Genomic DNA, 22,948 nt, shown 5'->3' with positions numbered 1-22,948 from the left:
AAGGGTGAGAGGCATGAGTCTGGGGTGAAGAGGCACCTCTAGCGGCTTCTTCAGGTCAGGAAGCTTTTTTACGCCTGCCACTCTTGGCAAATTCTGGAACCAGCAGTGGCCAGCATCTGAGGTCTTGGGCCTTGACCTAGATGGGCCGAGAAATACAAAGGAGGCAGGCTAGCAGTGCCTACGAGGGCCTAGCTCTGGGAGCCAGGCCAACAACAGAAAAGAGGCCCCTCATAAGTGGGAACCTTCTTAGACAGGTTAAGAAGAGGAAGAGCCTTCCAGACATGGAGGCGGGGACGGAGACAGGCATGAGAGAGCAGTAGGGCGGGTAGCCTCCCCTAGATGGGTTTGAGCTAGGCAGACATGGCCTGGTCCCATGTCCCCCTGAGCGTGGCATGAGGTGGGGTCTTCAGGAGCAGTGGGGAGGGGATGCCCACCTGGTGCTGGGAAAGCACGGGTCCTCTGGGCCATTGCTGGGGGAGAGAGAAGACCCTCGAGAGCCAGGAGACCTGGGTCCTGCAGTTATCTGTGCCACTCCTCCTGACCTCAGGCTAGCCACGTCCTCTCTCTTAGGCCTCGGATTTTTCTCCTCTGTAAACCAGGAGTTGATTGAACGATATCCATGTCTGAGCCCCTTAGGCCCGTGCTTACTTACGGTCTGTAGATCGGCAGTGCCAGCCTGGGGAAACGTTCCAAGTTCAAATGCCAGGACATAAGAGGAGAAGGAGTCGGGAACATGAAAGGGAGGAGAGCAGGTGCACAGATAAATGTGGGGAAAGACGATCCACCGAGAGTCTGACATGTCCAGCTTTCATAGCCTCAAGGACACCCCGCCCCCACCCCCACCCCCAGTGAAGATGCCCGGTAGGCGGCCCGATGGCTGAACCTGAGCACGGATCTGAACCCAGACAGGACTGAGGTCCAGGAGCTAGAGGTCACAGTGCTTGTTGTTGCCATTTTGAATTTTACTTCTCTGGTCCTGGCCATGGGTCACATTGTCACCATTTCTGATGATGGTTGGGAACAGATGCTTCTGAGAGGGGAAAGCAGAATGTTCACAGGTAGATGTTCCCTTTGGGGCTCCATAAAATCACGCAGTACTTTGCTTTCTCCGTGCTTAGAGAACAGCTGGTGTTGCCACTATGTTGTTTCAGTCCTCTTCGCACCTTTGACCCTGGAGCCTGGATGTTCAGCAGCTGGGACAGACTTGTAGGGCAAGACCTTGGAATGTGGCCCAGGGGCCCCTCTCAGGGGCTGTGCTCTGATGAGAGGAAGAAATCGGTGGGTACAGTGCCCTGCTCTTAGCACCCACTTCCCCTGGGTGGGCACTAATGGGGCAGGTGATTTCCTCCCCCTTGCTGTCCCAGAGCTCCAGGCCTTGAGGCTCAGGCTGGACTCCATTTCTACCTCCAACCTGGGGTCTTCATGTGTCCACTGCTCCAGTCTCAGAGCAGACAGTGACGTAGCAGCAAGCCTGGCAAGGACAGCACTCGCCAGTCCCAGCCCCAGGGCAGACACCAGCCCCAGGGAACTGCATAGGAGAAACCAGGTCACTCCGTCACACCTACTCTACCAGGTCTTGCACCAAACTGTGGGTAACAGAAAGGCTGAGGCCAGGGAGACATAGCAGGACTCTGCGTGAGGGTCATGTGACCTGGATTACAAGTGACTAGGACTTGGCCTGGCTGATGAGGGGGCAGGCGCATAGGCTGAGGGCAAGGAAACAGGGCGACAAAAGCAAGCGGGAGCCACGGCATGCAGCGTTGTTTTAGTTCCAGGGTTTGTCAGGGTTAGATTTGGGCTTTCCAAAGATGGCGGTCAGACTGAGCTGGAGAGCCGGTGACAGCATTGCCCTCCCCAGAAGCCGAGTTCCCTCCGCCAGCCCCTGGCTCCCGCCTCGTCCAGAGCCTTTCCTCCCGCATGCCCAGCCGTGAGGCCGTAGCGACCCCTCCCCGAAGTCTCCCTGTCTTCCTCCTGACAAGGACACGAGCTGGTTTCACTAGCCCAGAGAACAAAAACCAGAACAAAATGGCGTGTTGGTTGGGTGTGAGGTCTATGAGAAGGAAAAATGAAATCTCAGAGGGACAGACCCTATGTACATGCGTGTGCATGTGTGTGTCTGTGCGCATGTGTGTGTGGAACATTTGTAACCTGGCCTCCAGACTTGCCCAAAGAAGGCAGAGAGCTCCCTTGAGATAGGCACTTGCCCGCAGGCATGCAGAGGACTGGGTCAAGGCCAGGGCACCGAGGCCATCGGGGAACCGAGGACAAAGCTAAGAACCCTAGGACCGCCCTCCCTTTCCATTTGCGGATCCACCCAGGCCCCTGAGATGATTGGGGTAGAAACCCCAGGGCAAGCAGCTGAGGCATTGGTGTTGGACAGCAAATCATCCAGCCCTCCCCTGGCGCAAGCAGGCGTGTAGGGAACCCTAGCAGTAGCCCCCGGTAGGGCCCTAGGGAGGGGGCGTTCCAGGCCCTGAGTGAGCCGGAAGCAGCTCTGCCCTGGCTGCTCCTTCGGGGCTATGATGAAATCTCTTATTCTCTGGGGACCACGAATCTCCCAGCACCACAAGGACATTGGCCAGTTATTTCTACTCATTGACTTTTTTTTTTTGGTGGTGGTATTGGGATTTGAACTCAGGACCCCGCACCTACTGGGTAGGCGCTTTTGAGCCACTCAGCCCTTGTCGTGTGTGTTATTTGTGAGATGGGTCTTGTTCACACCCGGCTGGGCCTGTGCTTGCCCTCTTTGCTGGGATGTCAGGCGTGAGCCATGACGCCAACCACTGGTTAAGATGGAGTTTCATGAGCTCTCCCCTCTCTCTCTCTCTCTTTTTTTTAACCTGGGATGGCCTCAAACTTCACTTCCTAGATCGCTGCCTCCCAAGTAGCAAGGATTGTAGGATTGCACCTCCATACCCGGCTAGGATGGGACCGTTGTTAAGAGACAGCACAGACCGCTCCTCCGGCCCTTGCCAGTGCTTCCGCCAACGCCTCCTGGTCAGGGTGTGAGGGGAAACGTCCAGCCTCAGGGCAGAGCCTCCCGCGGCTCCCAGCCGCAGTGAGCCTGGTATTTGAATCCTAGTCTCTGTCCCTGTTGGATTAACATGGGTGGACAGGTCAGCTGATTCTCACAAAGCCCCATGTTTGCACTCTGGAATTCTCTCTCCCTTCTTCGCCTTAATGGAGGAAGCTAGTGTGGACGTGGCCCCCCCAAACCCACCCCATCAAGTAACACAGCCTTTAGTGCACTAAGATGCACACACTGCACCCCCAAGATGCTGGCATTTGTGGGTGCCAGCCTCCCCCCCCCACCTTTCACTGTCAGAATACACAGGTATGGCTTGACAAAACGGATAAGGAGAAGAAGAACGGGCGCCTCTCTAATGCCAGGAGGATGAGTGCCAGACCTACTGCCGCCCCGGAAGGGGTGATTCGGATCCTGCCCAGAGTCCCAGGACACCCAGACTTGGGTGGACCCAAACACTATGCCCTGGTGCTAGCAACATGGGAAAGGACAAGAGTCTTAGGAGAAGGGCAGAGCAGATGAGCAGCCGTGTCCGTGGCTGTCCATCACTCACCGCCGACCCACGGCCCCCACCCCTCCCTGCAGACAGTGCAAAATGCAATCCGCATGCGACCACAGGAGCGTGTGGGGGTGAAAGGAGGACTGCACTGAAGAGGGCAGCTCCACACCCACCCGAGTCCACGGCAAGTGGGAGGATTTCCCAGGTTCCACTAGTGTAGGACGGGCTTGCCCGATCATCTGCTGGCCCAGAAGCTAACATGTAGGGACTGTGTCCAGGACCTCGGGTTCTCTTATAAGATGGGGACTCCAGGAAGTTCTGATCTTCTGGCAGAATGTGTGGGCTGAGTGTGCTGGGGCCCCACACTAGTGCCGGGACCCCAGGCGAGGTGTCTGAGGCGGATCCTGGCCTTGCTGCAGACCCCAGCACGGTGGGCCAGGACCCTCACAGGCCAGCGGCTCCCTCAGCTCGCACAGGGCTGAGCAAGACAGGACCTTCACACCCCTAACGCGTGAAGCGCGGACCAGGACAGAAAGGTCGTGTGTAGAGGACAGAGCTCCACATTGGTGATAAGCGCTTCCCCTTGGGGGGATGTGCCCTGGGGACTTCTACTCAGAGGGAAGAGGCCTACAGAGCAATAGGCCCAGGCCCGAGACAGGCTAGTGGTCAGGAACAGAGTCCCTGGGACTCCGCGACGCCTCCATACCACGTGTGCGCTGGGTGGGTGAACAGACCTTCCTGTGTAGCCCTTGCCATCTCTTGATCTTGAACTGAGTTGCCAGCAAAGGCCCCCTCGCGCTCCCAAGTGTTCTTCTGGGCTTGTATAGGAGGCCCAGCTCCTCCAGTCCCTCCCTATAAGCCATTGACCCGGTGCCCCTCCACTCCACGGGAGCAGAACCACGGCCTCTAGCTTATAGCCACAGACTTAACAGCATTATTCTGCTCTTTGACCCGTGGCAGCCTGCCTCTCGTTCCCAGCGCTCCTCAGCAATCCAGGTGCCTTCCCAAGCCCAGGGCCCTCTCCCTGGCTAAGATCAGAAAAGGCAGGCAGCCCTCCCTAGACAGCCATGCCAGACTTCACAGAAGCACTTGGGGGCCTCGGACCTCCCCTCCGCGCAGCACCCCTCCTCGCTGACTCAGCCAGTGTCACGTACATGTATGTCCGTGTGTGTGTGTGTGTGTGTGTGTGCACGAGCGTACATCCTGAAGTCCCTTACCTCTTCCGTGGGTTGAGCTCCTCTGTCAGAGGCCTCGTGGGGACACAGCTGGGCAGGCGAGTGGGAAAGGCAGCAGTGACAGGAGCCTTGAGAGAAAGTAAGCAGCTCGTTTTGACCCCACGCGCCCTGCTGGGCTTTGGGCTCAGCGTGACCTCCACGAAGCATGTTGGGCGTGTGGAGGAAAGGGCAGTGAGTAGCATGAAGGGATGAAGGCTGAAGCAGCAAAACCTTGGAGCAAGAGCTTGCCAGAGGGTCTCTGAGGCCTAGCACACTCAAGGTCTCTGCGATCTCAAGGGGTCAGGCACATCATGAGCTATTGCTATATCTTAACAATGTCACCCGAGCGCAGGACTTGGTCCCGACAGCCGACGAGAAGGTGTGTTAAGACAGAAGACGGGTGCGTTAAGTCACGTTAGCAGTCACTGTGCCTGTGTGGGTTTAGCTAGGCCTGCCCAGATCCTGAGTGTGGCTTGACCTCCCAGTTCAGAAGCAGAAGGTCCATGAAGGTCAAGTGACTGTTCTGCAGGGAAGGCCGAGAGTGGCACTCGCGGGAGAGAGAGAGCCCTGGACCCTGACCACGGGGTCCAAACAAAGTCTGCTTTGTACAAGGTCACGTCTGAGTTTTAAAGGCCTCAACTTGAGGGAATGTTGCTCGCATGGTAGAGCAGGTACTATCCTCTCGCACTAGGTCTTCATGGCACTTCAGACCTCATTTAGTTCAATCCTCTTGTTTTACAGAAGAGGAGGCTGAGGGCCCGAGAGACCCGGGCTGCCCACCTGTCAGTGGCAAAACAGAGCACCCAGGTCCCCTGGCCCTCTCCCCGTGCTCTATGGAGTCACCCCGCAGATGGCCTGTACCGAAGGCCAACCTGCTCTCTTCCCAGACACTGCTCCAACCCCACTGCCTGTCCTAGGTGTTCCCAAGGGATGAGCCACCCGAGTCTTGACCCCTGGCCTCCTTGCAAGTGAGAGGGTGGACCGCAAGGCCGCTGTCCAGCCACGACCTCCCTCGGGATCAGGCTCAGTGCAGGAAGCTGGCCTGGTGAGAGTGGCCAAAGTGGGTGACCAAGCCGGTGGCCTCTGAGAAACCTGCCTCCTGACTTAACGCTCTGGGTATTTTTCCTCCCGGCCTCACTTCTGTGTCGGTGTTATTTTCCACTTCATCTTATCTGTTTCCTTCCAGGTCCAGCTTTAGGGAGCGGCTGCCAGGCCTTAGGAGCCTTTGCAATGGTTTTGTATTTCTGTAGACACCAGATATAAACATACTGATATATTTGTGTCCCTCCCCCGCTCCCCCCCCCCCCCCAGTTCACAAGCCCGATGCACACTCTACACGCAGGCCACTCTGACCTCTGACCCCGTGTTCCATGTGGCAGGAGGGCCCCGCCCCGGGCCAGGCCCCAGGTCATGGCTGCTGGCTGTCTGTGGCGGAAGTCCTTGGTTGTTCCCCTCTCCCCTCCCAGCTCTAACCATTCTGTCCGTCTATCTCGTCTCGTCTTCAGTTTCAAATCAATGTCATGAAGGGCTTCCCTTCCATGCCTAAAAGGAAACAGTATGTTTGGGGGGAACTATTGGGGTTGGAGGGGCTTCTGGGGCAGCTTGGGGCCCTGAGTCTGCAGGTGCTCAGAGAAAGCCTTCTGATTGGCTGGCATCCCGGCCAATCATGAGTCTTCTGAGCCTTGGAGAATCCGCTGTCTGTGGCCATCAGTTGGCCCTGACAAAGCATGCTGGTCACATTTGGCGCAAGCACTAGCGCCGGTTGGGGACTGAACCATATTGTTTCCCTTTGAGGCCAGTCCTGGTCCTTGTCCCCATCCACAGCTCATGCTTTTTGATTTGCATCTTTTTTTTGCATGGACATGCCGAGTAGTAATAAGCAGGGTTTTCTGTTCTTTTGGGCGCCTCTGGTCAGACTCTTCTCTTTCAGATCCCGTGTCAGGTCATTAGGTTCAGGTGTGTCATTGGTGTGTCCTTTGAGTCCTAAAACGAAGGGCGTGACCGAGGTGTGCAGGGAGATCTGGCCCTGTGAGGCAGCAGCGCAGTGGTCTCCCTGGTGGCCGATGAGGACACCCTGGTCTCTGTGCCTAGGTCCGTGCAAGACAGCAGCCAGTGCGGCCGGGAGAAGCTGGAGCTGGTGCTGTCCAACCTGCAGGCCGATGTGCTGGAGCTGCTGCTGGAGTTTGTCTACACAGGCTCGCTGGTCATCGACTCCGTCAATGCCAAGACTCTGCTAGAGGCAGCCAGCAAGTTCCAGTTCCACACCTTCTGCAAAGTCTGTGTGTCCTTTCTTGGTAAGCAGCCCAGGGACCGTGTGTCACTGGGGGAACAACGGGAGGGACCCGGGCAGATGTGTGAAAAACTCCAAACCAACGAGGATGGAGAGGGGAGGAGATGTGTGTTGCGTCTCAAACCACCCCAGATCTGACTGGATTTCACTGCCCTGTGTTCGCATGAACATTTGGATCACGTAATGCGAAGACATGGAGCAAGGACTGAGAGGGCCTCTGGGTCACTTCCTCTAGCCTGCCAGGCCTTGTGAGAGCCAGTGGACCGTGAGGCTGTGCCAAGTCTTTTTGTGGGGAGAACTTGGCCTCTCTGCCCTCATCTCCAAGTCCTGAATGAAGCAGCCACACACTAGTTTATTAATGCCCAGGGTATTCTAGATGCATGGACAGACCTGGGCATCCGAACTGTCCCTTTGCTGTCCTGCACTGTAGCACAGGACAGGACTCTGGATCTAAGGGGTTCCCACCTAATCCCCAACATAAAGCATGCTCTCTTTGCAGCTTGATGCTGCCCAGCTGGGCTGAGAGTAGGATGGCCAGTATGACAAAGAACTAGGCCTGGGATGTAGAATGTAGAGAGCAAAAGTTAGGATCTGGGCCCATCTGAGTAGCTCAAGTAAAGACTGAGGGACTGAGCCATGTGGGAGGGTCAGGAGCCAGTGACAGAGGGAAGCTCCTGTATCCTGAGACCAGACTCGCTTAGTCTAGCAGAACCATTAGCCAGATCCCAAGAGAACTGGCTGGACTGAGCCAGTTTAGAGGGTGAACTGGGGGAGACTGAGGCCAGAGGGACACAGTAGGTTGAAATGTGATGGGTGCTACTGCTGACATGACTCAAAAAGAGGAGTCTGAGTCAGGCGCTGGTGGCTCACACCTATGATCCTAGCTACTCAGCAGGCTGAGATCTGAGGATGAGGATTCAAAGCCAACCCCCAAAGGAAAGTCTGTGAGACTCTTAATTGACGGTGAGACTCTCCAGTTAACCACAGAAAACAGGAAGTGGAGCTGTGGCTTAATGTAGTTGCCTTGAGCAAAAGAGCTCAAAGACAGTGCCCAGGCCCTGAGTTCAAGCCCCATGACCAACAAAAAAGAGAGAGCGAGAGAGAAGTCGGGGACCTCAGACATGCCTGTCATGGTCATAAAAGACACTGTAAGTCACAGTGTGACCCTGACACACACACTCCTATGTAGGCTCTAACGCCGCAGCCCTCCCTTCCTTCGTGAGGAAACTCACGCCCCCTCACAGCTTTGGCCCTGCCAGCACCTACAGTAGCAGAAGAGAATCGGGAGAGTCCGCATGAGTAGGGGCAGAAGAAAACCCATCACATCCACACAGGAAGGGGCTTCTGGGGTCTCTGGTGATGGTGGGTGGGAACAAGAGGTAACCCTCACCGGGCCCTTGACTCAGCGGCTCTACATTGTCATCCCAGAGAAGCAGCTGACTGCCAGCAACTGCCTGGGCGTGCTGGCCATGGCTGAGGCCATGCAGTGTAGCGAGCTCTACCACATGGCCAAGGCCTTCGCGCTGCAGATCTTCCCCGAGGTGGCAGCCCAAGAGGAGATTCTCAGCATCTCCAAAGACGACTTCATCGCCTACGTCTCCAATGACAGCCTCAACACCAAGGCCGAGGAGCTGGTGTATGAGACCGTCATCAAATGGATCAAGAAGGACCCTGCGTCACGCGCCCAGGTAGGGCCTGGCCTAACCCTGCCCCTTCTCTCTGGGTTTGGGGAGACCTTGCAGTGAAGGGAGCTGTAGCGAAGATGAAGGAAGGTGAATAAAGCAGGGTTGCCCATCTGTCCCACAGGGTTGTGTGCGAGTTATTAGACCAGGGAGAGGAAGGTCCTGCTGTACTTCCCAATCTCCCACACCTCCCTACACACACACACACACACACACACACACACACACACACACACACACGCAGGGAGGAGAAGAGAAGGCATGAAGATAGATGAATATCAGTCACCAGAGGGTCCTACGTGGCTGTCATTTCACCTTGAAGAACATCCAAGGTGACCATTGGCCACAGGGCCTGGATTTCCAGCATCTGGGCCCTGCAAGACAGAACAGGTGCCTGCAGAAGGTGCTTGGTTGGTCTCCTGGGAGTTTATATTGACAGGTGGTACTCCCATCCAGGCTCTGGTGGGGTGGAGAGAAAAGAGAAAACCCTGCAGGAGATGAGAGACCACTGTGTACATGGCGGGAAGAAGTGTGAAGCCCGTGGAGGGGATAGCTGGAGGAATCAGAGCTAGCCTCCAGAGGAGAAGGAAAGGAGGGCCGTGCCCCCAGAGAGGCGCCCAAGTCACTGGGAGCCACTGGAGGCCCTGCCCCAAAGGGAAATGCCTTGATCTCGTCGCTGTGGTGTCAGAAGCTGAGAGTGTACCCAGAGAACAGCAAATGGGGCATCTCAGAAGCAGGGGCCTAATCAGGCAGAACAGGGCTAAGGAGGTGAGACCCCAGAATGAGATGAGGCTACTGAGTGGTGGATGTTACCTTGGGCATAAGAAGAGGGACAAGGCTGGGAGGGATGGATGGGATGGGAGCTAAGATGGGTGGTATTGGGCCATACAGGGTACAGAGATGTCTCCCCACGTGACCCAGCTACCAGCTCCTCACTGAGCAGGGAAAATGTCCTTAGACTTGATGGAGTTGGAAAGAGGCAAGTTTTTTTGTTTTTTTTTTTTTTCCAGAGGAAAACAATTAGATTGGCAGCTAATGACAGACTGCCACAATTCACTACAACTCCACAATCTATGCCCCAACCCACGTCTCTTTCCTGGGCTGCAAATCTCTGTCCTTGGTCACCTACTGGAAATTTCTAGCAGGGTGTTCCCAACCAAGCCCATCGAATTCATCAGGCCCAAGGCCCACACCGTTTCCCACATCCATCACCTGAGTCTTGCCCACTGAGCAAGACAGATCATGGGTCCTTTTGCTGGCTACCCCTGGCTCATCTCTGCTTCCTTCCTCCTTCTTAGATGAGTTCATGGCCTTCTGTCCCTCTTCACACCCCAGTCTCACCTGGATCCCAGCCAGCATCTCTTCAGTGGTGTCTCCATCACCCACCTTGCTCCCTCTGGATCCATTTTCCACCCTTCGGCCTGAGTGCTGTCTCTGCAGCAAATGGGCTCACACCAACACAGTTTAAAACCTTCCATTATTTCTCACCTCAACTCGCAGGAGCAGCCACACACGTCCGTGGCCCGCGAGGAGGAGGTCAGCCAGCCTGTTCGTGTGAATGTCCCCAGGCTCGCGGCTCCTTGCTGGCTAATTCCTCCCACTCAACCAAAAAAACCTTTGCATCCAACACAAATAAACCCCATGCAATTCCTCCAGTTCCCCGTCCCCTTGCTCTGCGTTGGGCTGCTTTGAATGTGTCCTTCCCCCGGCTTCTGCCCAGCAGAGCTCTTGAGCTCAGCTAGTTCTGATGTCGCTGGCTTTCTGCCGTCTCTCACTGCTGCACGGCCTACAGCTCTACCTAGACTCCTGCTCTTGCCTCCCCCCATCAAACTGTGGGCGCCTGGAGATCAAGGAAGTGCTCCCGCCACCTCCTGTGACCTCAGCAACAAGCTTAATGTGTGGCACACACAATCGCCAATTATTCGCTGGGTGATGAGCAGTTTGCCAGGCAGCAGGGAGTATCCGTCAGTCCGTGAAAAGCCTCCGGCCTAGGGTGAGGGGAGCCAGGAGCCAGTGTGAGATGAGGAGGAGACACCGCTAAGGAGCTGTGGTGTTGGGGGTCACACAGGCTGCCACAGTCACCAGTGTTTTTAAGTCCTTCCGGGTCGTCTCACCTGTTCTGAAGTCTCTCGCACTCTCACACCTCATCCTAAAGCCATAGCCTCCTTCCTACCCCTGGCAATCTGGTATGTGGTGGAGTGCAGAATTGAGGTGCTGACGGAATGAATGGACGGGCCGCCATGGAGCAGCTACAGCCATCAGGCCTCCTCAGTGCCCTTCCCACCTCTGTCCAGGCTGGGTTGGGAAGAGTACACCTGTAAGCCACGCACAGACCTGAATCTTCTGCCCTGGGACAGCCCCGCACCTCCCCCTTCTCTACACAACTCGAGAGAGTTGCATAGCCTCCCTCCCCGGAGCCTGAGCAGGGCCGTGTCCGCTTCACCCTGCAGTACGCAGCCGAGCTCCTGGCCGTCGTCCGCCTCCCCTTCATCCACCCCAGCTACCTGCTCAACGTGGTGGACAACGAGGAGCTCATCAAGTCATCAGAAGCATGTCGGGACCTGGTCAACGAGGCCAAACGCTACCACATGCTGCCCCATGCTCGTCAGGAGATGCAGACACCCCGAACCCGGCCCCGCCTCTCAGCAGGTACCCAGGGCTGTGCGTAACCCCCCCCCCCTACACACGCACACACCCTCCTGCGGGTGCCATTGGGGCAAGGCCAGCACTGGGGAGTCCCCCAGAGAGAACCCAGGCCGAGGCTGACAGTGGGAGGGCGTGTCCCAAGGGTGCCCATCCATGTCCCCACAGGTGTGGCTGAGGTCATCGTTTTGGTTGGGGGCCGTCAGATGGTGGGGATGACCCAGCGCTCGCTGGTGGCTGTCACTTGCTGGAACCCGCAGAACAACAAGTGGTACCCCTTGGCCTCGCTGCCTTTCTACGACCGCGAGTTCTTCAGTGTAGTGAGTGCCGGGGACAACATCTACCTCTCAGGTGAGGCCTCTCGGGGCTGGGGCGGGGGGCTGGGGCAGGGGGCTGGGGTGGGCTTCCCCACGGGCCTTCTGCCCACGTGGCAGAGCCGAGGGAGGCCGAGGCCCCTTTGCAGGCCGAGCCTCCTCCTTCCACCGTCGGGACTGGGCCAGCCGACAGCGCACCCTTCCTCAGCCCCTGCCTGCTCTCTGTACCCCCCCATACTGCCCACAGGTGGCATGGAATCAGGGGTGACGCTGGCTGATGTCTGGTGCTACATGTCTCTGCTCGATAACTGGAACCTGGTCTCCAGAATGACCGTCCCGCGCTGCAGACACAACAGCCTGGTCTACGACGGGAAGATTTACACCCTCGGGGGGCTGGGGGTGTCAGGCAACGTGGACCACGTGGAGAGGTAAGGAGGCCACGCTCCCCCGCGGGCATCCTCTCACATTCACGGAAGGCTAAAGTCCCATTGCCAGTGTTCCAGGCCCTGTGGGCAGGGCCGTAAGGGGCTCCTCAGTACACAGTCCCGGGCAGGGGCCGGGGAACGTGAGCTGTGCCCCGTCACTGGAGGGGGCACCTAGGTGTCACACACGATGGAGGCCCATGGTCCCTTGCCTGGGATGTAGGGCGAGCGTGGCTAGGCTAGGCAGGTGGCTGGGTGGCACACTGGTCTGCAGGTGCCATCCCTGAGGCTTGCTAGACTTCAGGAGCAAGGCTGGAACCCCATGGCCCAGCTATGGGCCGTGCCACTAGCCGCGCCTCCTTGTCCTGCCAAGCAGGGCTTGCACCCCAGGAGCCGCCCTCCTCCCCCGTGCCTCACACCCCAGGGAACCTTGGGGGATCATTGGAAAGAGGCACCACGCACCACATGAGCCATTTGGGGACACGGTCTCACCAGCCCTCCAGAACTCTCCAGAAACTAAGCTCCAGATTCCTAAGTTAGCCTGCCCTCTACTCAAAGTCCCTGGAGAGCTTTCTCCCGGAGGCCGTGGTGCAGGGGCGGGTGCAGGTCCTGGGCCAGAGGCCGGATGTGTAGTCATGTCTCTGGGGGTCATGCGAAGTTCCCCTCCTCAGAGGCAGAAAGGGTGTTACGGTGGGGTCAGGAGATGTCGTGGGAAGATACCCAGGACAGCAGGGGGAGATGATGAGTTAGCAGAGGAACCGGGAGGCTGTTGGGAGAAATGAACGCCCTAGAGGGTGACAAGGAAGCCGGCCCTGGCCCCGTGTGACATCTAAGGGGTCACCCTTCAGATCACCAGAGCTCTTTTCCCCAGGCCTCCATCCTCCCTGGCCATTGCCTTGTCCCCTCCCACGTGACTGCTTTCACATGTGGAGTCACACATATTCCTCAATTGTATTTTTTTCCTTTCTTTTTTTTGCCCCACAGTGGCTAATTGGACACTTGACAAATGTTACAGCCACAATGGTTTCAGAGTGAGACAGGCTCTGGATGTTCACTGTGGGCTTTTAACTCCCCCAAGTGGAGCCCAGAGATGGCTCAGTAACAACATTTAATTGTCATATTGATTTGAAGATAATGGGGAATCCCTCTGTGATTACAAGGATGTGAATCCTCCTGTTGGACCAGGACCAACCCTGACACGGGGCGGGGGGGGGGGGGAGCCTTTGGTTTGACCTACAGCATGGCCACTGGGTGCCTCAAGCCTTCCAGAAGCATCAGCTTCCAGTCGTTTGTCACCCCATAATGAACACATGAGAAAGGAGACACTTTCTGTGTAGGAGTTGGATCTGTCACCCTGCCTTGCTTTTTGTCAGCTATTTTTAATCTCCTAAGATGCTGATGACTCGTTTTTTTCTTGGTGTGTGTGTTTTTTTTTTTTTTTGCAAAGTTATACTTGTTGATAAATACAGGGAATTGTTCGAGGATCACATATACTAAGAGGTAGGGACAAGATTTGCTTCACTCCGACCCCAGAGAAGCTGCTGTCAGACCTGGGGGTTGTCCGTACCATCTTTCCCAGGGGAAATGTCAGCTAGGTACCATGTGAGTGAGACCACCGTGAAAGTCCCGGTGGATGGAGGAGCCATCTAGGGCCACAGGGAGCACGGAGGGGGCCCAGGAGGATCTATCTGTCAGCTGTACTAGATGTCCATACAAGGGAGGCTTAAGGATCCAGTAGAGGGAACGCCATTGCCTCCCCCAAAGCAGTCCCCTTTGGGTAAGTCAGTTTCAGGGCCAAATGGTAGCAAGGAAGAGAATGCAGGATGACAGGAAGGTCAGGGTAATGGGGACAGACAGGAGGGCGCTTCGTTCCTCAGGAAGTACTAATGGTACAAATTGCTATTATATTGATAATGAATGAGATATATGGTGCCTTATAATTATATTACATTACTGTATTACAGGAATAGAGCAAGATTATATAATTATAGATTAAAACAACAGTGCCATAGACAAACCTGTATTATATCATTACATAAATAACTGGGTCTAATATTTTATAGAAATATATTGCTGTAGCTGTGCTTACTGGATAAATGATAGTGGAGCGCCTCTCTCGGCAGGTCATTTGCATGTCATTAGCATATCCTTCTCAAGCAGGAAGCTGACAGATTGAGCTGACGGGAGGGCTCGTGGCTTGGCAATCAGCCACCTGGAATAACAAGCTCTCAGGAAATTTGTGTTTGGCGGAATGTGCCATTATACCGAAAGACTGAGGACTAACAGCCACATAATCTTCCTCTGTCTCCAGCTCCTTCGGCAGGAGCTCTTTGGATCTCTGCCAGAGTGGCTTAAAAAACATATCTGAACTTCTGACACTGTCCAAAACGACACTTGCTCCATTGCACACCAGCCACGTATCACACACCCGGGACCCAGCGGCATCAGCCCGGCCGCCCCAAGGCCTCTTCTCGCATCCACCGCCAGAACAGGAAGTCACCCGGCTGTCCCCTCCCCACACACAGAGGGAAGGGACAGGCCACATCCGACCCACTTCCTAGGGAGCTGAGCGCTGACCCGCTTAGGGCTCCCGTCCACTGGCCCACAGGGGAAATAGGGGAGCCGTGTGCTTCCCAAGACAGTCTACTGGGGAGAAAAACACCTCTGCAGGGGGCTGGGAATATGGCCTAGTGGCAAGAGTGCTTGCCTCATATACATGAAGCCCAGAGTTCGATTCCCCAGCACCACATATATAGAAAATGGCCAGAAGGGGCGCTGTGGCTCAAGTGGCAGAGTGCTAGCCTTGAGCAAAAAGAAGCCAGGGACAGTGCTCAGGCCCTGAGTCCAAGCCCAGGACTGGCAAAATAAATAAATAAATAAATAACACCTCTGGAGACTCCGTGAGCCACCTCGAATCCCGCCTTGGGTCCAGCCACTTGCTGAGCAGTGAACAGTGAGGGAAGCTACGGCTAGGCCCTGCTGGAAGGTTCCAAGTAATTACTGGGACAGCAAGAGCAGGGTGGGGCAGCCAGCCCCAAAGAACGCTGGGCGAAGATGCTGAGGACTGCATGAAGGCGGTGCCCACCCAGCAAAAGACCTCAAGCATCCGCCTTGCTCTTCCAACAGCGACTTCCGGTCCCGGTTCCCCTGTCTTGTCTGGAGCTCCGCTTCCGTCACTTCTCTCACATGGCTGCTTTGTCCTGCAGTACACGCCCAACAGATCCGTTCCGCTGGACTCCCTGCCTTCGTGCTGCCCCGGAGCTGATAGGAAAACCCCATCCTCGTGCGTTCTGCCTCTGCAGTGCCTCTACCTACCTCAGATGCTGCAAGGAAGGCTTTTGGGGTTGCCTTGTCAGCCATTGTCCCCACTCTCAAGAGCAGGTGTTTCTCTTCTTCCCCTCGGGGTCCTCAGAGCTGCCCCCACCCCACCCCCAGGCTCCCACCACGTTCGCCAATTCTCTCTCCTTCCCAGAAAAAAATGGGGCCATCAGCCCGTAACTTGCCTGTCTCCCTGCTCACTAGAAACGAATGTCGCAGCATTTCTGCCATCCCTGACTTCTCTCCTGCCCAAATGCACTCCACTCCCCTGCTCGCCCTGGACTCAATTTGAGTCTGTTCTTTCTCCCAAAAGCCTTCTATCATCAGCAGTCCCATTTGTTGTTGAGACAAGGTCTCACTATGTTTCCTAGACTGCTCTCAAATTTCCCAGGCAGACATTTCTCTCTCTCTCTCTCTCTCTCTCTCTCTCTCTCTCTCTCTCTCTCTCTCTCTCTCTCTCTCTCTCTCTCTCTCTCCCTTTCTCCATAGAGCTTGGTTCCAGAACCCTGCAGATCCCCAAATTGGTGTCAGATATTTACATATAATCCATGCATACCACACCTTGTAGTATGCTTTAAAACATCTCATCATTACCTACAAAGCCTAATGTGTTTAGTAACTGCCACACTGCATTGTTTGGGAAATTATAATAAGACAAAAACAGGTGTTCAGTACAGATGCATTTCTTCCCAAATATTTTGTATCTGCAGTTGGTTGAATCCATGGATGTGAAATGCATCAATATGGAGGGCCAACTGCATGTTTAGTTTTTCCTTATCTAGTTGGGCTTCTTCCCATCTGCAGAATGGAAACACAATTAAGCCTCTCTCTCTCTCTCTCACACACACACACACACGCACGCACACACACACACACACACACACACACACACACACACACACCCCAAAATAAAACAAACCCTGTGGTATGCTGATGTTGTCTCAAACTAACTTGTGACCGCCACTTGTTAAAACATTTGGAACGGGGCTGGGAATGTGGCCTAGCAGTAGAGTGCTTGCCTTGCATGCATGAAGCCCTGGGTTCGATTCCTCAGCACCACATAAACAGAAAAAAAGCCGAAAGTGGCGCTGTGTGGCTCAAGTGGCAGAGTGCTAGCCTTGAGCGAAAAGAAGCCAGGGACAGTGCTCAGGCCCTGAGTTCAAGCCTCAGGACTGGCAAAAAATAACCCAAACATTTGAGACTCAGCAAGCCAGTTGACAACTAGCTTAAAAATTAAATTACATACATGTACAATGATGTACTGAAAACATAGGTGATCCACACTCACCAGTCATGACTTCCCAATTGTCTACCACGTTTTCCCCCCTCTGCTCTTGCAAGCCTAGAGAGTGGGGGCCACAGCTGGCTCCCCACTGCCTCTTCCAGCTGCCAGCTTGAAGTCTGACTGGTGGGAGGATTTGCCCCACAGGAATCAGCAGATGCTACACTGTACGACTTTTTTTTTTCCCCCTCAGAGGACTGATCAACGTTGATCTCCAGTCACCTGACAAAACTCCCTTTACCTTCATTTCCCTTTCTGGGGGCTACCTTCTCTGCCTCTGTCCGGTTCCTTCCAAGTAAAACGTATGCCCACGCTTTCCGCCTCCATGTGGAGCCTCCGCTTGGGTCAGCACACACAATGGCTTCTTCGCACCCTGGTCTTCTAGAGTGCCTCTCGCCACAGAAAACACCATGGGCTCTTAGAGGCGTGGCGCCCTCTCGCCCTAACCTCTCCACAGGAAGTCCTCTGCCTTCTGCAGCATGGCGGCTGCTGTTTGGCCCCCGGCTGCCCCCAAGTCTCCCAGCCAGTGCTCCCTCAGAACATGTCCTCAGCCTCAGGCCACCCGTGCTCTTTGACCATGGTTCACTCCTTGGCTCCTTTCCATCTTCATGCCAGTGACTCTAAAGCTCAATGTGCCATACACCTGCCTTCCCACGGCTCTCCCCTAACCTGTCCCCCACCAACATTGGAGAAAAAAAAAAAAAAACTGGAATCACCTTTCTCCCCATGCCCTAGCCTGCAATCCCTGGCCCTCCAGCAGAGCCGCCGCCAGCCAGTCTCCAAAGGCAGAAGACCTTGCGTCACCACAGGCAGCTCTGGCCTTCCAAGAGTGACCCATCCCTCTCCCGATCCCGCTTCCTCCTGCTCTGCTCATCCATTGTCAAGCCACATGCCACTCCCTCCAAGCTTCCTGCAGCAGACTTGTCTAGTCACCCTGCTTCTAGCCTCCTCACTGAAGCCCCTCTGCACGCTACAGCCATAGTGGCCTCTCCTGGGTCCGCTTTGCTCCCGTTCCCACTCTGCGGAAGTATTCTGGGCTCTGCCACTGTGCTGTACACAGAGCTGGATTCCTGACCTCTGCAGGCATGGCCTTCTAATCCACCGGACCTCCAGCCGTTCCAGACTACTCCAAGGGTGTCCTGTCCCTTCACCTGAGCTCAGCTGGGATAGCCCGTTCCCCCTTTAGTCCCACCCCCCAAGACATCTCGCCCCCCCCCCACTGTGCACTAGTGACCCCCCTCTCTCGCCACCCCATCACTCGCCGGTCCTGCGTTGCCATCAGTTCTGGTGCTTTGTCTTCCCCACTGGACTTCAGTTCCCCAAAGGCAGGAATGGCACTGGCGTCTCCCAGTTCTCCAGTTCCCAGCCCACAGCCTGGGACACTCTGTGCAAGAGTACCACAGAGAAGGGCAGGCCTGAGCTGCATGGAGGGCCAGTGGGCCCAGGGAAGGGCACCTCGTGCGTAGAAAGGCGGGATCTGAGGTTCCAGTGATGAGAGCATACGTAGCAACCCTAGGAAGCCTAGAGGGACTCATTCTGTGCCCTCCACTGTGGGCTCCCCTCCACTGTGGACTCCCCTCCACTGTGGGCTCCTGTATGTCGGAGAGGAAGCAGAATCTGTGCTTCCCCAAGGGCTGCCGCCTGAGGCCGTGGCCATGGCTGTGTCCCTGTCCTTTTCCTGCACAAGGCCCCCTCTCTCCACAGGTATGACACCATCACGAACCAATGGGAAGCAGTGGCCCCTCTGCCCAAAGCCGTGCACTCGGCGGCGGCCACCGTGTGTGGTGGCAAGATCTATGTGTTCGGCGGGGTGAACGAGGCCGGCCGGGCCGCGGGCGTCCTCCAGTCCTACGTGCCTCAGACCAACACGTGGAGCTTCATCGAGTCCCCGATGATAGGTGAGGACCGGGGGTCTCGGGCCGAGACCTGTGTGCTTCCCTCCCCCACTGACTGGCTCATCCCCTGCAGCTCAGGCTGAGTCACGCTGAGCCCCGTGACTCTGTGCACCCGCATCTGGGGGGCAGTGAGAGGGTACCCCCAGAGCCCAGGTGCAGCCAGAGGTGGTAGCACCTGGAGAAGGGCAAGCCAGTCAAGGTCCCAGGTGTCCTGGGCCCCCCCACCAGGCCTGCCCTCAAGTCAGTGGGTGACATGCTGGGAGCCGGGAGGGGTGATCTGCCTGGAAAGAAAAGAGAGGGAAGGCTGAGACCACGCACTTTGACCTGCCGGCCCTGCTGTCCTCACAGACAACAAGTATGCGCCTGCAGTCACCCTGAATGGCTTCGTGTTCATCCTGGGTGGGGCTTACGCCAGGGCTACCACCATCTATGACCCAGACAAAGGCAACATCAAGGCAGGCCCCAACATGAACCACTCTCGCCAGTTCTGCAGGTAAGGCAGGTCTCCCGGGGCGGGATCACAAGGGCTTCCAACTGTCCCAGGGCCAAAGCAATGTCCAGACAAGAGCAGCGGCCCTTCCCTTCATGGAAGTAAGGACCAGAGCAGAGCAGGGGGCTCCCAAGGGTAGCTATGGTAGCCGTTGCCCCCGAGAGCTCAGCCCTGTAACCCCAGTGATCCCATCTCACACTGGGAGATACATCAAGGCCCTCTTCCTCTCTATGAGAAGGGAGGCCAGCTCTCTCCCAGGGTGTCTTCCGGGGACAGGTGGCTGCTCAGGGTCATGCCTGTGACCCTTAGGGACTAGATCGGGTGAGGGACACAGGACACAGCCAATCTCTGCAGCCTCTAAATCCGATGGGGAAGAACACACAGGGTCCTGCCTTTCCGCAGGAGAGGGGGGAACCCAGGGCACAGCTTGGACTCCAAAAGGGAGAGGCAAGACCTTACCCTCCCAGGCCTCAGTCGCCCCATTTCCAGCTGGCCACAGCTGATTCTCCCTGAAGATAACCTGTGCAAAGGCGGAAGTACGCAGTCTTCAGGGAGTGAATAGTGTGAAGCGCTGATTGAGTACCTAGTGTCCGTGTAGCATGGCTAGAAAGGATACAGCGCTACTGCAGGCGTGGGAAAGTTCTATGTGTGAAACAGCCATTGGGCCAGAGAACTGCGCTGCTGGCGTTGCAGCTCTGCAGCTCCTGAGCTGTCCTCTGTGTCATGGCCTCGGAAGGGAGCCGTGTGCAGAGCAGTCGCCGTCACTGATAAACACAGCCGGATTATGGAGCCCACTATCAGGGCCCACCTCGTCTGAGACCGAATGCCAGGGGAGATGTAGGCAAGAGGAGTGGGGAGAGGTCGGCCTTCAAGGGAGAGACCTGGGGCATGGAGCTGGAAAGCAGGCTAGAAGCCGCAGAGCACGCTGAGTCCACACGCATGTGCCGTGACATGGAGGCAGTTCAGAAAGCGGGAAGCCTCCAGAAGCTATGTCGTCTCTCAGACACAGCGACTCCCTCATAGCCCCACAGTTAGCCAAGAGGCAGGGATTCGGACGATCTGGGTCTGAGACTAACCCAGACAGAAGATTGGCGAGACCTCCACCTCCAAGAATAAGCAGGTGTGCTGGCAGGCAGCTGTGCCTCAGCTGTGTAGGAGGCTGTAGACAGGAGGCTCACACTCTGAGGCCAGCCCCAGTCAAAAACATGAGATCGGACCCGAGACATAACGAAAGCACGAAACAGCCAAGGGCATGGCTGAAGGGGCGTGATACCTGACTAGCAAGTGTGAAGCTTTGGGTTCAAACCATAATGCTAGCAAAAGCAAAGCGAAAGGAAAGAAGGAAGGAAGGAAGGAAGGAAGGAAGGAAGGAAGGAAGGAAGGAAGGAAGGAAGGAAGGAAGGAAGGAAGGAAGGAAGGAAGGAGAGGGAGGGAGGGAGGGAGGGAGGGAGGGAGGGAGGGAGGAGGGAGGAAGGGAGGGGAGAAGGGAAGGAAGGAAGGACGGGCAAAAGAGCAAGCTATCAGGGGATAGCCAAGAAGCCATCACCTCTAAGGAGAATGAAAGAGAAGTGAGGCCAGAAACAAGGATCTGGACCTTAGTGTAAAGGGGCTGAAACTAGGCTGAGGGAGAAGGAGCCGGGAGGACGAGATGCGGGCTGTGACGATGGGACTCGCTGGTCAGGAGGACAGGACCAAGCCAGTGAAGGTCTGTCTCCCAGGGAAGGGGTCTGGGCGCAGCCGTTGGTCACCCCGCCTGGCCCTTGCCGTCGCGGGCAGACAGTGGGTCTAAAGCACACGTGTGAGGCAGAGCAGAATGGTTGAGCCCTGAACCGTGGACCGATGGTGAGTTAAACCAGGTCCTGGCACGCTTGAGTCGTGTCCCCAACGAGAAGACTCTGTAGAGACAACATAAAAAGATGTCGAGTAAGGATTCGGAGGGGGAGCCGAGGGCCGGGAAGAGGGGAGGCTCCCGACGGCCGCCGTCTGGGGCTCTTGCTCCAGGTCTAAGCCGCCTGTCCCCTTTCCCTCCGGCAGTGCCGTGGTGCTGGACGGCAAGATTTATGCAACGGGAGGCATCGTGAGCAGCGAGGGGCCTGCCCTGGGCAACATGGAGGCCTACGAGCCCGCCACGAACACGTGGGCCCTGCTCCCCCACATGCCCTGCCCTGTGTTCAGACACGGCTGCGTGGTGATAAAGAAATACATTCAAAGCGGCTGACAGCAGCAGAAAGCCCACGACAAGACTGTGGAGAAAGTCCGGTGAGGCAAATGCTATACACAATGATAATTTCTTTCAACAACACCAGTAAGAGGCCCACAAAACACAATCCAGGAACTCACTGCGCTAAACATTTTGAATATTCTCTACATGTGAATGTAGGAAAAAAAAAAACAAAACAAAACCATCCTCGCCTTTGGGTGACCCGGGCATGGCGTTCTGGGCAGCAGGAGCGTGGGACCGTGCCCAGCCAGGGCTCGCTGGCCGCTGCAGAGGCGCTTGCTTGAAACCCAGGCATTCGCTCACTCTACCCGGTGCAATATTTCACATAGATTTTTATTTTCAACTGGGAGAGAGAGAAGCTGTTTTTCCCTTCCTGCAGAGCAAGCTTGAGTCCTAACCCACCACAGATCAGTTAGCCTCTGATAATACCGGGTATCAGGCTTTTGGGGGAAGAAGATCAAAGTGTCCTTACCACTTTGATTCCTACTTTTCTTGTTGTTGGGTTTTTGTTTTTTTTTTTTTTAACCAAGCTATACTTTCGAGTGGCTGAGAGAAAACGAGGGACGGGACTGTGTAGCACTGGTTTCGGATGCTACACAGCCAGGATGGAGGGAGGTCCAGCTGCCTATGCACAGGGCTGGGGGGGGGGATAGGCCGCAGGGACCGCTGGGGGGAAGCCATCTGGCCTTCATGGGGTTTTCTACCATTTGTTTTGTTGTGGGTTTTTTGTTGTTGTTGTTGTTGTTTTTTTTAAATTTTTCCGGAGAAGGACAAGGGTGGTTGTGCTAGCTTTCTCTTATCCAATATGAATTCTTTAGATTTTTCCAAGGCATTTTCTTGATAAACAAAAGGCTATTTTTAAGTACAGAGAGGAGGCCATGCAGGGACGATGTTGTGGGGAATCCCCGTAGTTCTTCGTGGGTAGTACCAGAGCCCGGAGGTGGGGGGGACATTGGCTCTCTCATTTTTTCTATGTGCAGAATAGAGGATCTCTCCTGGGGTGGGCCATGCCCTCAACTTTATTTTTGGAAAAAAACAAAACAAAACAAAAAGTCACTCCCAGACAGCCCCGTAAAGACTGTGCCTTGTTGGAGGCATTGTCAGAGGAAGAAGGGTCTATTCCTAAAAAGACCCCAGCTCAGCTCCCTCCGTGAGGTAAAGCTGAGGACCCAGGCCAGGGAGCGGGAGGAAGGGACCCAGGGAGGGAGGGAGTGAGGGAGGGAGGAAAAAAAAAGTCTACAAAGCACAGGAGACTATTTTTGATATTTATAGCTATATATTAAGGCACCTACCACAAGAGCTCTTGGGACAGGGGCAGCCTTCTTACATGAGCCATGACAGCCAAGGCCTGACGAGCAGAATTGCCTCACCTCGTCACACACGACCACGAGCAAAGGGGAGTCAGAAGGGAGGTCCCGCCAAGGCTCCAAAGCGAAAAGCCTTCCCACTAGTCCTTAGACCCTCAAACCTCACCCGGGCATCAGTTTCCATTCCAAGAGCAGGAAGAAGGCCGCCACCTCTGCGCTGTGTAGTTGGAGTTGGAACCAAATCCACACTCACTATCTGGGAAGTCAGCTAGCTCGTCATCACTCCATGTTAAGAACCATTTCTCAAGGAGTCAGAGGCAGGACATGCTTTTCCATCTTTCAGTAT

At 55.7% G+C, this 22,948-nt stretch overlaps 1 protein-coding gene across 5 annotated transcripts in view; it reads left to right on the top strand.

The window, feature by feature from the left end:
- Positions 1-22,948, top strand: part of Klhl29 (kelch like family member 29) — a 287,642-nt gene that overhangs the window by 264,206 nt on the left and 488 nt on the right. For 3 of the 5 annotated variants that reach the window (XM_048353356.1, XM_048353360.1, XM_048353355.1), the window contains exons 7-14: positions 6,830-7,032; positions 8,457-8,716; positions 11,161-11,359; positions 11,522-11,704; positions 11,915-12,095; positions 18,394-18,587; positions 18,933-19,077; positions 21,109-22,473. In XM_048353356.1, coding sequence (XP_048209313.1) covers positions 6,830-7,032; positions 8,457-8,716; positions 11,161-11,359; positions 11,522-11,704; positions 11,915-12,095; positions 18,394-18,587; positions 18,933-19,077; positions 21,109-21,292 — 1,549 coding nt within the window. In that variant the 3' untranslated portion in view covers positions 21,293-22,473. Of the gene's footprint in view, positions 1-6,829; positions 7,033-8,456; positions 8,717-11,160; positions 11,360-11,521; positions 11,705-11,914; positions 12,096-18,393; positions 18,588-18,932; positions 19,078-21,108; positions 22,474-22,948 lie in introns of those variants that run through there. The other 2 variants (XM_048353358.1, XM_048353357.1) reach the window with 2 other exon arrangements.

This window comes from Perognathus longimembris, chromosome 8 (genome assembly GCF_023159225.1).
Source record: "Perognathus longimembris pacificus isolate PPM17 chromosome 8, ASM2315922v1, whole genome shotgun sequence".
In the NCBI taxonomy this organism is placed as follows: domain Eukaryota; kingdom Metazoa; phylum Chordata; class Mammalia; order Rodentia; family Heteromyidae; genus Perognathus; species Perognathus longimembris.
The sequence above is the reverse complement of the archived record's forward strand: the minus strand, read 5'-3'. Positions and strand labels throughout refer to the sequence as shown.